Here is a 12072-nt window from a genome sequence, read left to right as displayed (position 1 = left end):
ATTGTTGAGCTACTTCAATGGACAGTGGTACATTTCGAGATATGGATATCTTCAGAGCGGTGTGCACAGTAGTGCCATCAATTGCTACAGCAGCTCTACCTCTGGAGGCACATGTAAGATACGCATTTCAGTAACCATCTGTGTTAGTGAAGCGATTGTATATGTCCATCAAAAGGCGTATGACAAAAGGTTTGCAACAGCCAACAGGTACAGTTAGGAATATGTGAAGTGGGTCATGTGCTGTAGATAATATGCTCCAAATTGCATGCATTAAAAAGCCTTTTTGTTAGTCATTTTCCATTTGCATTAGTTGGCAGAATTTTTCCTTTGACATTATATTGTCACATTTGTTTGCAATCTCAGCAAGTTTGTTGAGTGTGGCGAGCTTAAGATCAGCATTCATTTCACTGTCTGGATGCTCATAAAAGTGCTGAAAAGCATTTTGGTCTTGTTGTAATGTAGTGATGAAGTTCTGTAAGTCACTTCCGCATGCCTCGTCGGGATCGGCAGTGCCGCCATCGCGGCACATCTCTTTGCAGATGTCCATTGTTTTGCGAATGTCTAAGTCCGATTCATAGACCTTGCGGCGCTGTGAAATGAGCTCTTCATTATCATCATAGATTGATAGAAATTTCAATTTGGATAGAATGCCACTCTCCTCTTTTACAAAAGTTACGTGTAGAGTGACCATTTCACGCTTGTATTCGTTGAGATCTTGTGTCATGTTATAATTGCGATAGCGTATTATGCGCGTATACTTTCATTTCTTATAAAGTCCTTTGACATTACATGTGTAATTGGCCACAAAATATGCAACAGTTATATATCGTCCAAGTTTTCTGGCCTATTTTCATAGTTGTCAAACCAGTTCTGTTTCCATATGTCATTGGAATCATCTGCAATGTTTCTTTGTTCATCTCCTCGTTGGATTTCCTCGCGTGCTGTCATTCGATGGGCCACACCGTTGGAATGTAGACAATGACCAGGGATCTTTGAGACATGGGTTGGTGCAGCAAATACCATGCTGCTTCTTGGCTTGTGATTTCAATCATGGTCGGCTTCCTTGTAATTTCAATAATGTTAAACTCTGGATGTTCCTTCATTATAGTAATGATGTTCCATTGTAAATTACTAATACCTCTATTTGTCTTGTTAACATATTCAACAACATAGACAGCACAAGAGTAAAGTATGTGATTTAAAGTGTGCAGCTAATAAAACTTCACAGTGATAAGAAAATAGTGACTTAAATCAACCAGGAGTGTATACCCATATGCCCAATAAAGGGAAACAATTAGTATATAATAAATACAAAACCGTTACAGGTGAATAGATCAGCGTCTGCAGCCGTATCAAATAGAGTGGCTCACACCCTTTGCACTATAGAAACGAAAACACAAGAAAACAGCGCAAAAACGCACATGGTGAAGTACATAAAAATAAGTTTTATCAATTTAAATTGTAAGTAATCTGTGTACATCAGATAAGAAGGGTACAAGCATTGACTGTGATAAACACAGAGGTTACCAGTCAGCAGGTAGGTACACGAAAGGGAAACATCTCGTAATGATGGTATCAGGGGGTCGCCACGGCTCGTCAGTGGCGGTGGCTTCTCTCAATAATGGCACTAAAGATCCATCTCAGAGCTGGCGTCCCTTCAATCAGGATGGTGTCGTTCCGGTCAGGTAAATACTTTGTATTCAAAGCATCATAGCAGGTATATGCAAAAACGTGGCGTTTCAGGACAGACACGTCTTCTCCTCAGCCCATAGGTGTATGGAACACTACACTGAATATATGCAGTTTCTTATTGTCCTATGGACTAAACTTTGTGAAATATGTGAACGTGCCCGAAGGGGTTAAATAAAGGAAAAATATGTTTATTGGTGATATAGTGCTGTTAAAAGCTGGCCAAAGCCTGTAACAAAATTCCCTTATTATAAAGGTAAACTGTGGGTGCACAAATACCCTAGTGTGAAATATTAATCCTTAGACATATTTCTTCTTTTGTGATATCAGTAAACTTCAAAGGGTATTATTATCTGAGAGGTTCAGGATAAAACTGTTTCTTTGATAGGTCTCTAAAGTCTAAGCTGCGTGGTGGGGTGGAGCAAGTGAGAAGAAACAGAAAAGGTTGCCACGTGAACAGCACACTGCAGGTATTTGTCCTTTTAAAAAAAATGAAAGTATGTAAAATGTAAAAAAAAAAATAGCTAGAAAAATATGAAAATAAGGTTAGCAGTCTGCTTTAAAGAGCATCTCATTGATCTCATTAAACAAGATTGGTCATTTTTTGGTTGAGCTACACTTTTAAACGAAACTAAAAATGACACCCTGTGTTTGGAGAATATATTAAAATTACTGACGTTAGAACTTTAATATTGTCTTGTGACAATATAAGAGTAAATTCTATACTGTAAATTCCAAAGTTGCCATATACGTCTATGGAAATTTTCAGCCAAAAACAGCCGCTTTGGCACATATAGAATTTACCCAATAATGTGTGTAGGATGTTGAACATATAAATACTAAGTATGACCTAGCAATCTTCAGTTACTGTTCCCACAATTGAAGAATACAATTTTCTTTTGACAAGAAGAAACTTGGGACTTAGTTTTAAGACACTCCTGAAAAGCAATGGAAAACAGGTTTTAGTGGTGAGAAAATCTCTGAAATTGTTCCATCTCGGACTATCCTGCATTAACACCAGTGTCAGCTCAAAGGTTGGCACAACACTAGAGTCATAAACCAACGTGTCTAGTTTTATACACTTATTTTCACTTTCCAGGTTCACATTCATAATACAACCTCGCAGTCCACAGGGCTCTGTTAGAGAGAGTTCCAAGACATCCTGAGCCACTCTGCTGGTTAGTTCTTTGGGCACAAGAACTTTTGAGCACTGGAGTTTGGTGTGCTTTGCTTTGTACAGGCAGCTTTCCAACATTGACACCAAGTGGTAGGTTCTCACCTCGGACAAAGCTTCACTGAAATTAGGTTCAATGGCAAAGGGATCCAAGCAGCAATGGCCTGTGTAGAAGTACAAAAATACATAAGCAGGAAAGTACTAGCAATATCACTAACTAGTTAAGAAATATTACCTGCTTTAAGAATTACATATTTCATTGAATTACTATGACCTAGATTTGCTAAACAGTGCTAAGAATTTGTGCACCTTTTGAAACGATAGATTTTGTGCCAGTAATAAGTATATATATATTTTTTTTTTAAGTCTCAACATGTGTTTTTCTGGGAATCTACCCATCACCATGGACATTTTTTCCCCCCATAAACTGAATTATTTAAATTTTTTGTGGAAATTAAAATGAGAATTTCTACGAAATCACACTGGCAGCAAGGTGTTGGTACAAGACCTCCTGATACTCAACTTAACTCAGACTCTCAGTCTACCTTGACTATGTTCAAGTTTTAATACTGAATTGTAGGTCTGTCTGGATATTGCTTTTTATTGATTATAATTTGATTGAACACTGACATCAGTGCGGTCTGTCTTCGTTTCTTCTTGCAGCTGTTGAAAACGGAGGCACACAGATATCCAGAAGGACTACCATTGAAATATACCTCACCAAACATGAGTTATTATACTCTTGTTCATTTATTCTTGCATATCCACTCTGATGTGACTTTGACTGGACACCAGGGGTGTGGATTCTCACCGCAGTGCAAGTGGAATCCTGGCCAGCTATTCGGAAATATTGTGGAGTTACATAATTGCCTGTTTATTCATAAAGTGGGGTATATCATCTTGTTTATCGAGGATATCATCACTATGTATATAATTACAAATGTTTAAGGACTGTGCACTGATTAGTCTGAAGTTTGGAGCATCACACAGCTTTCTACAATCTATTTGTTTCTTCTTGTTCTGTTTTGAGATCGTGTTGTTGGTGGGGGATCTGAATCACCCTTTTTTCCCCCGAAGAGGAGCTGCTAGAGGGATTTCAAGTTAGTGTTGCGGGACTTACAGATCCTTTTGCACAGTTAACTTTGTTTTTTTCATCAAATAGGAGAACCATTTATATTTGTTATATTAGCTGTTTTTGCAATTCTCCTCAGCATTTCTTATTTTTTGGAAATATGTTATTACATATTTTCCTGGGGAGTTTTCCAAAAAGAATGACTTGCATAGATTTTAAAGACGGCATATACATTATGTCAAGGAGGAATGTATACTCCCAAACGTACAGAATTATCCTTTTGCGCAGTGGACTTTGTTTTTTTGGCCTTATGTCCCACTGCGGCTAAAGGAAGGAGATATCCCATTCAGTACACACTGCCATGTGGAGAACAGGAAAATATAGTTTGTTAACAGTATGTCATGCCAGTTCTCTTCTCACTTTTGGCACAATTGAAACCTCCAAGACTGAACTGAGACTTCTGTGCTGGTCCCAGAAACACCTCAAAATGAACTTAAAGCTGCTCCCTCCTTTGTGTGTATTCCATAGCATGTACTTGAAAGGGTTAATATGAAATGGCACTTTAACATTAAAGGCTATTTAGGCCTAATTAGATACAGTATATGGGAAGGGAATTCTAAAGTATCCACATAATAAGTAGAGCCTTCTTTCAGTCACACGATTCCCAAATCTCAGAACTGTGTATTGTCGGTAAAGCGTTTCATTCTATACATTCCAAACACGCTGACTTTCACACATGCAAAATACAGCAAATAAACGATTTGCCTTTGTGATTGAGGCAAAGTGGCAATACGAATGCACAAAATAACTTTATATCCTTTAGTGAGTCTAGTTATAACAAACCGGCAACAAATGCATCAGCCTTGACGTATAAAAAAACCTTTTAAGTACACATGCTGCATGTCATTTGTACAGTCTGACTCAAACATATGTACAGTGGCTGTTCTTATTTTCATACTTGAAGTACATACAAAAATCACGTCTGCTTAATAAGAAAATTCAAATCATGATGTTAAATATACACAGTTAATATTGAGCTGCATAATGTATATATGTAAACATGTATAAAATGTGTGTCAATTAGGTTGATTTCTCTATCTTTCTGTCTTCTTAGTTCTACTGTTGCCTTACTTGTTTGTATACTGTATATATATTTCTTTTGTTTAAACAAAAATTGGAATAGACTTGTGAGTATGAAGTTGTGGTAAATGAATTCGTTATTTTGCAAACTTCAGAATGAAACGTTACAGAGTACATTTCTTGCCATGGTATTTGATTTTGTCATAAAGTTTTTTTAGTCTATCAGTATTAGAAATGCCATTGTCCTGTAAACAGCGATTTTAAGCCTTCTTTAAAGGCATAAACATCATAACCCTTAATTGGTCCAAATTGTTAATTTTGTGTGTGATGCTTATATTACAACTGTATTGTTGTTGAAGTGCCTGTATTTAAATTGCCTCATGACCTCTATTGTAATAGAAAGAATTAAGGAGAAATGGGCTGAAGACGATGCCTCATTTTTTACCCACCATGTTCACGTACAACCCTTCCCTTCCTCGGAACCACAGAAGTGGTCCTGACACGTAATTGGACCAGCACCTTATGTGGCCATTCTTCACTTCCTGGTTAGTGCAGATGTATAACCAAATGAGTATGGCAACATGAGCCCCACTTTGCTTCATTCCGAAAACATTTTACAGCCGATAGGAATATTACCTTTACCCAAAAGTCCCAAACACATGTTGGTATTCCATTCTCAAATTGCATGTTCTGTGGGATAACATTGCTTACTCCCTTTGCTTCACAATACATGCTAAGACCAATATTTTGTGATAAAGTCACTGTCGTTTTTCATTAATATTCATTAAGTTGTTGTAAAAATGGGAGTACTCACCATTCATACTTGCACTGTGAAAGTCTACCAGTCGTGAAAAGATTTCTGAATTCTTAAGGCTTTAAGCCCTAGACGCAAGCTTTGTAATTAATATGATATATCCAGCACACAGTACACTGTGTCGGGGCTTCTTGTAACAAAATGGAAACACAGCGTGAGTACATAAGATTATAAAAGCCCCTTTTAACTGTGAACCGTGTCATTTAGTTCTTATTTCTTGGCAGCAGCTATCTTTCTGAGGAGCAGCTGGGGTGTTATCTCTGAAAATATGAAGGCGCTATCTTCTCAGATAACCAATGCATTGTAACAAAACACCTCCACTTTATTAAAAGGTCAGTACTAATTAAGAGAAAAGTTCTGTCTGCAATTTCTCTGATCATATTAAGATTACATCTTGCTGTTTTGAAATTTTGAACTATTAAAAAGAAAAACAGCTAGTATGTTAGCCTGTATAACCTGCCATATATATTGTAAAGGGATATTAAAGAAAACAAAACATGATACATGCCTAGATACTGAACATTTGCTTTTTTTCACTCACTTCTACTAAATATAGCACAGCTGCCAGATGGATAAAGCATTGGCATAGTGACATACCTAATGTCCCCGAACTGCTACCACAGCATGTTCTATCAAGGAGAATATGCTGCTGTATCAGTCAGTGGGCATAAAATACAAGGAGAAATGCAGCAAATCATTATGTTGATATAATACAGTAAGGGAGAGACCTTTGACTCACTGTGAATTAGATTGCAAGTTTATCAGACAGTGACTCATTCTGCAGCATCAGCCCTACATAATCTACATTTTTCAAAACTATTGTTTTATTGGCTTAGTCATGTGTACTGATGCAGCGGCCGTTATTCGAACACATCACGGCGCCGATTTTGAGATCTCTGCTGTTCCCCACGCAGCATGAACGCGGCCAATCGCCCCAGGTACCCGCGCTTATCTCGGATGTTTTGTTTGAATTTCATGGATTCTGTTTCTTCGTTTGCAATAAAATGGATGAATTGTAATGTGTACAGTACTGTGCTACTGTGCTACTGTGTCAATTTCATGTTTTTAATAGCCAGAACACTCAAATTCGATTTTCTGCACTCGCTGCGCTCGCATCTTAACGCGGGGAGGCTGGAATTCATCCCGCGGTTTCAAATCGGGATTCCGACGTACATGACGCGTGAAGTGTTCGAATAACGGCCGCTGCATCAGTAGATGCAAGTTTTCTACACTCAAGCCTCTTGATGTGGCATCTTATCTTCACACTACAAGACATCTACAAGTTGTTTTCTTAAAAGGAAAGGATAGTACTGTAGATGTCTTAAAAGCTAATTCTCCTTGTGATCTGAGGCAAATCCCTTTAGCTACCTGTACTTCATGTACCCAAATTAGATTTTGCCCAGGAACCTGTACCTGAAAAATTATATGCATAACTGTTTGCTTGGTAGAGTCCAATCCCAGCAGAAAGCCATAATTCCAGCCCATGACTGCTTCTCCTTAACCAATAGCTTTTTAGATCCTTACTTACAGTGACACTGACTTACAGTACATCAATGAGGATGTGAATTAAAGGGGCAGTCTCACATAGCAAGGCAATATGTTTTTGTGTGTGACAGCTGTGACAGGGTCATTGACTCTGTATACATTAGTAGGAGATGGCAGTATGCCTGCTTTCCAGTAGACGAGGGGTTAACCCAGTTTATTAAGCAGTCCACAGGTGATTCAAATTAAGCTAGCTCACCTGCTTTAAAACAGGAAGAGGAAATGCCTCTGGAGCAGCAGTCTCTCTCAGGCAGAGAGAGAAGACAGAGGAGTGTTGACAGACAGACACAGGCTGCTCAAATTGATCCTGTCCCAAGGGGGAATAAAGCTCCCAAGTAAGGAGCCAACTGGTGTTGTTGAACATTGTTGGGCTGGACTAGGTTAGCTAGCCAGCCAGGTAAATAGCCTGCACTTTTGTTTAGTCAGTTCCCCGACCAGGGATAGGTTTTTGTTTACGTTTTTGCACTTAAAGGGACAGAGTACCCATTGTTTTGGTTACACTTTTGGACAAATAAAGCCACCAGCATATTATTTCACCAGAAGAGTCGTGCTGTCTCCTCACTAACCACGGTCATCCTGCCACACAGCATAGATCAGTATAATCAGCTTCTTATTCAATCATCCTTTCCATTTGCAGTGCCCTTGTGATGTACGAGGTAAGACATGGGCACTTGCTAGTTTTCTAGGGGGTGATCCTCCTTCACTTCTATTTTCGGCATTTGGGCACCAGTTATGGTCATGTGATCTCTCCTGGAATAGTCACATGACCAGAAGTGCTGCTGGATCCCTGGTACTGTAAAGGTGAAAGTAAATATTGCATCCTGTTCAATATGAATATGCTTTCTTTTTCACAATGTTCTTTGAATTGAAGTGTATCAGCTACTTATGTCCTTCTGTTTTACTAGCTGTGGCACTACAATTAGCATACAAATAATGGACAAAACTTCACTATTCATTTTAAGGGTTGAGAAATAATCTTACCAGGATTGTAAAAAAAAAAAAAAAAAACCTTTACAAGCCATTTGTTTACCATGTAAAAGTGAAAAATGTAAACAAATGTAAAACAATTATTATACAGTACCTGTCTGTTCTTTTTTTTAAACGTCAATCAGTTTCTTTTAGCCTATTAAACATGACACTAACCTTAGTTTTTAACCAATGGTCTACTGTCCTATTTGCCACCTTTGGGCTAGAGCATAGAGGTGGGGGCTAAGTTTGTTGGAGTGAGTGTTGAGGGTATGTGCCCAAGGAAGTGATGCAATTACTTTCTAAACCTGTTGGTAAGAAAGGGGGGATGATGGTGGCTAGTTAGTGTAGTTTAAGATATATATATTAATTAACCCCTTTATAGTCCTTGGTTTAGGGCTTAACAGAGCTTAGTAAATCTTCCCTTTACCTACATACATTTAATTGTAACCAGTGGGTGGAGTGGAAAATATGGGATGTCAACTCATAGAAACAGTACACACATGTTGGTGTAAACTTAACATGTTTGTGATGTACTGCAAGTTGTGATGTTGAAAATTGCTCACAAAGGGTTATTTACCTGTTCAATTTCTTTGTAAAGTGATGCAATTACTAACAGATGCTGTGTGCTGATGCAGTATGTTTATGTGAATTATGCAAATATAGTGTTTTTGTTATTTTTTTTTTAAGACCCCCTCAAGTCAACATCATAAGGCCACACTTTTATCCCAAGACTCCTTTATGCAAGTTGAAACTTAATGTTTGAACTTTTTAAATGGGATTGTAGGTTTCTGCGGCTGGATTTATGTGTAAAACTTGGAATTAACATGGTACATTTTGAGAACATGAACTCGCACATATATTTCAGGCTCTCTTTTGCTCTACCAATAGAAATTTACAAACACAAACAGTTCCTGACAGCTTAAAACCCAAACCCACCACACCATATATATTTGTGTCAAAAGGAGTGCTGCTTAGATTGTGACCTCATGTACAGTATTATGTAGCCCTCTTTCCCCCACCCTCTGGGAAATGGTCTTGCAACTGTGGCCAGGTCTCCCCTTTGGGCTTCCCCTTGGCCCCTTGGTCTCTCCCCCTTACCACCGCGGGTGGTGCGGGTGCCGCCGGAGGCTGCGGTTAGACCACCGTAGCCAGGGAAGTGCAGGGAGGTCGAGGCAGGGGCGACTGGGTCACCGGAAATCCGCGGGGGCTCCTGTAGCAGGGTGCCGCCATGTTTAGTATGTGCACGCATGCGCAGACGGTTTGCACATGCGTAGATAGGTCACCAGAGAGTTACACAGAGGCGGCCATTACAATGAGTGCTCCCAGGGGAACTACAATCCCCAGCAGCCCCTGTGGCTGCTAGACACATAGGCTGCAGCAGCCAGTCGCACAGCCAGATCCCCCTGCAACTTAGTGGATACATTTGGTGCATTGACGAGACCACGCCAGTCGGAGCTGGGACATCAGATGGTAATGGTGTAGGTGCAGGGTGTCAGAAGGCCCCTGCACTAGGCCAGAGACCCCTTGTTAGGCCCCAGCTAGGCCCCGACTCCCACATAACTTGTGGCTGCTACAGGGACAGGCCCTTTAGATAGGACATTGCCCAACTTAAAATCATTAGTGTCAGGGACACAGCGGAACGCCGCGCAGCAGTTGCGGCCTGTGGTCTGGGACCGGACCACCACCGCACGGCCAGAGACTCTCATCATGGTGGGACACTCCAACTGTATACGACCCTACGTGGAGGCGGATGCCTTCGCTGATGGCGATGTAGTGGGACAGACGGTTCTCATCTGTCGGTGATACCAGATGCAGAACAGGCGGATGCTCAGGCAACAGGCGGAGGATCAGGCAATAGGCAGATTCTCAGGCAATAGGCAGAGGATCAGGCAATAGGCGGAGGATCAGGCAATAGGCAGAGGATCAGGCAATAGGCGTATGCTCTGGCAATAGACGAGTGATTAGGCAATAGGTTGATGCTCAAGTAATAGTCGGATAATCAGGTAATAGGCGGATGATCAGGCAATAGGCGGATGATCAGGCAATAGGCGGATGATCAGGCAGATGAGTCAGGAATGCTGGTTTCAAAGGCACTAAGCACATTGATCTGACACAGGAAGCAGGAACTGGCTGGTTTAAATAGCAAGTTAAGGGCTGATCCAGAACAGCTGTGTGAAGCAGCAGCAGCAGCAGTAGTAGTATTAGCAGGAGCTCAAAGGCACACTGAGGCCACAGAGCTGTCCAGTTGATGATCTCTCTCTCTGTCAGAGAAGTTGCCTTGAGCAGAAGGGGTTGTACGCTCAAATCCCACCAGGCCTGATAATGTAAACCTACTCAACAGACTGAAAGCTATAATAATTATACTTTCCTTAACAAACCATGCCAAAACTGTCCCAGAACTGTTCCAGCCAATCAGGTGCATGTTTACTATACAATGTCAGCAATATTTCTTGCAGTGTCAGCGGTCAAACAAACTCCTGTAGATGTCGCAATGACCATGAAATACACCACCATTATTCCTCTGTTCCATTAACAGATACATTCAGATCAGTAGGGTTTACTCTTGCATAATCACTGGACCAGGAACTTATCTACACGTGCTTATCTTCGAAAGGCACATTGTATCTGCTTGACCTTTCCTGCTTATCTTGAAGAATCCTGTAGAATGACTTCTCCTTCTCTTGTCATAGAATCTGCAGAAATTTAGGAACACCAGAAGTCAGAGCCGTCTTAACACATGGGCACGCTGGGCAGTTGCCCGGGGGCCCGACGAGTTTAGGGGCCCCATGCTAATCTATGCACAGACTGAATTTAACACTCATTTTCCGACCACCCGCCTCAACATTCAATCTCCCGCTAACTTGGTAGAAGGAGAAAAATGACGACTTGTAGCGGAGAGTTGGCATGTCTGCATTCACGAGAGAAAGTTTGCAGGGCCCAGTGCACTGCTTTGCCCGGGGGCCTATAATGCAGTTAAGACGGCCCTGCCAGAAGTAGCAATATATGTTTCCTTATTTTTCCAATTGATGCACACTCACACGCTTCTGGGGAGAATACATTGGTGTGCAATATTTGGCTACTCAGCCAAGGTTAACCTTGATTTTGGGTGCTCGATTCAGGAGACTGGGTGAAGGGAGGTTCGTCACATCCTTAAAACTACATGGCTATATCACATGGTATTACAGCCAATGGGATTGAAGACAATTGTATACCATGTGATAGGTAACATTAGTTCAAAAGGATGAGACATCACTTTAATGGATGATCCGTTGGGACTTACCATGGGGTTGGATTAACAGATGAAGAAAGAAGAGAAGATTAAAGAAATGAAAGACATAATGACAGAAGAAGATAGAAGAAGGAGATAGAAGATAAAATAATTTTGTTACCTGTTCCGGATCTTCAAGGTGGATGGCGTTGGATTTACTTTGATGACGTTGCGGTACAACAGCTTGCAGAAACGCTAGGATTCGGAGGGTCAATGCTTCTAAAGGTAAGACAAATATTCAATGTATCTCATTTTATTTTTACAGGTTTTTTTATTGTATTTTTTTCTTTTTTGTTTTTCATTGCCCTTAGACTGATGTGCCGTTTAGGGCACAGATAAATACAGTGACAGACAATGCTTTTTTTCTATTGATTGTTGTTTTTTCTTTTTCTGTTTATTGTTTGGCTTAAATTGTTTGTCATTTGGATGGCTTGTTTTTATTTCATTTTCAGATTGTTTAGCAT

General features: G+C 40.3%; 1 protein-coding gene across 1 annotated transcript; it reads right to left on the bottom strand.

The window, feature by feature from the left end:
- Positions 1–1425: 1425 nt before the first annotated feature.
- Positions 1426–6195, bottom strand: DDIT4L (DNA damage inducible transcript 4 like). Its single transcript, XM_075577815.1, has 2 exons — positions 5830–6195; positions 1426–3027 (listed from the first exon to the last, which is right to left on the bottom strand). Exons 1-2 carry the CDS (start codon positions 5834–5836, stop codon positions 2540–2542), a joined length of 495 nt encoding a protein of 164 aa, XP_075433930.1. The 5' UTR covers positions 5837–6195; the 3' UTR covers positions 1426–2539.
- Between the last annotated feature and the right edge of the window lie 5877 nt (positions 6196–12072).

Source organism: Ascaphus truei, chromosome 1, assembly GCF_040206685.1.
Source record: "Ascaphus truei isolate aAscTru1 chromosome 1, aAscTru1.hap1, whole genome shotgun sequence".
NCBI classification, from domain to species: Eukaryota; Metazoa; Chordata; class Amphibia; order Anura; family Ascaphidae; genus Ascaphus; species Ascaphus truei.
The sequence above is the reverse complement of the archived record's forward strand: the minus strand, read 5'-3'. Positions and strand labels throughout refer to the sequence as shown.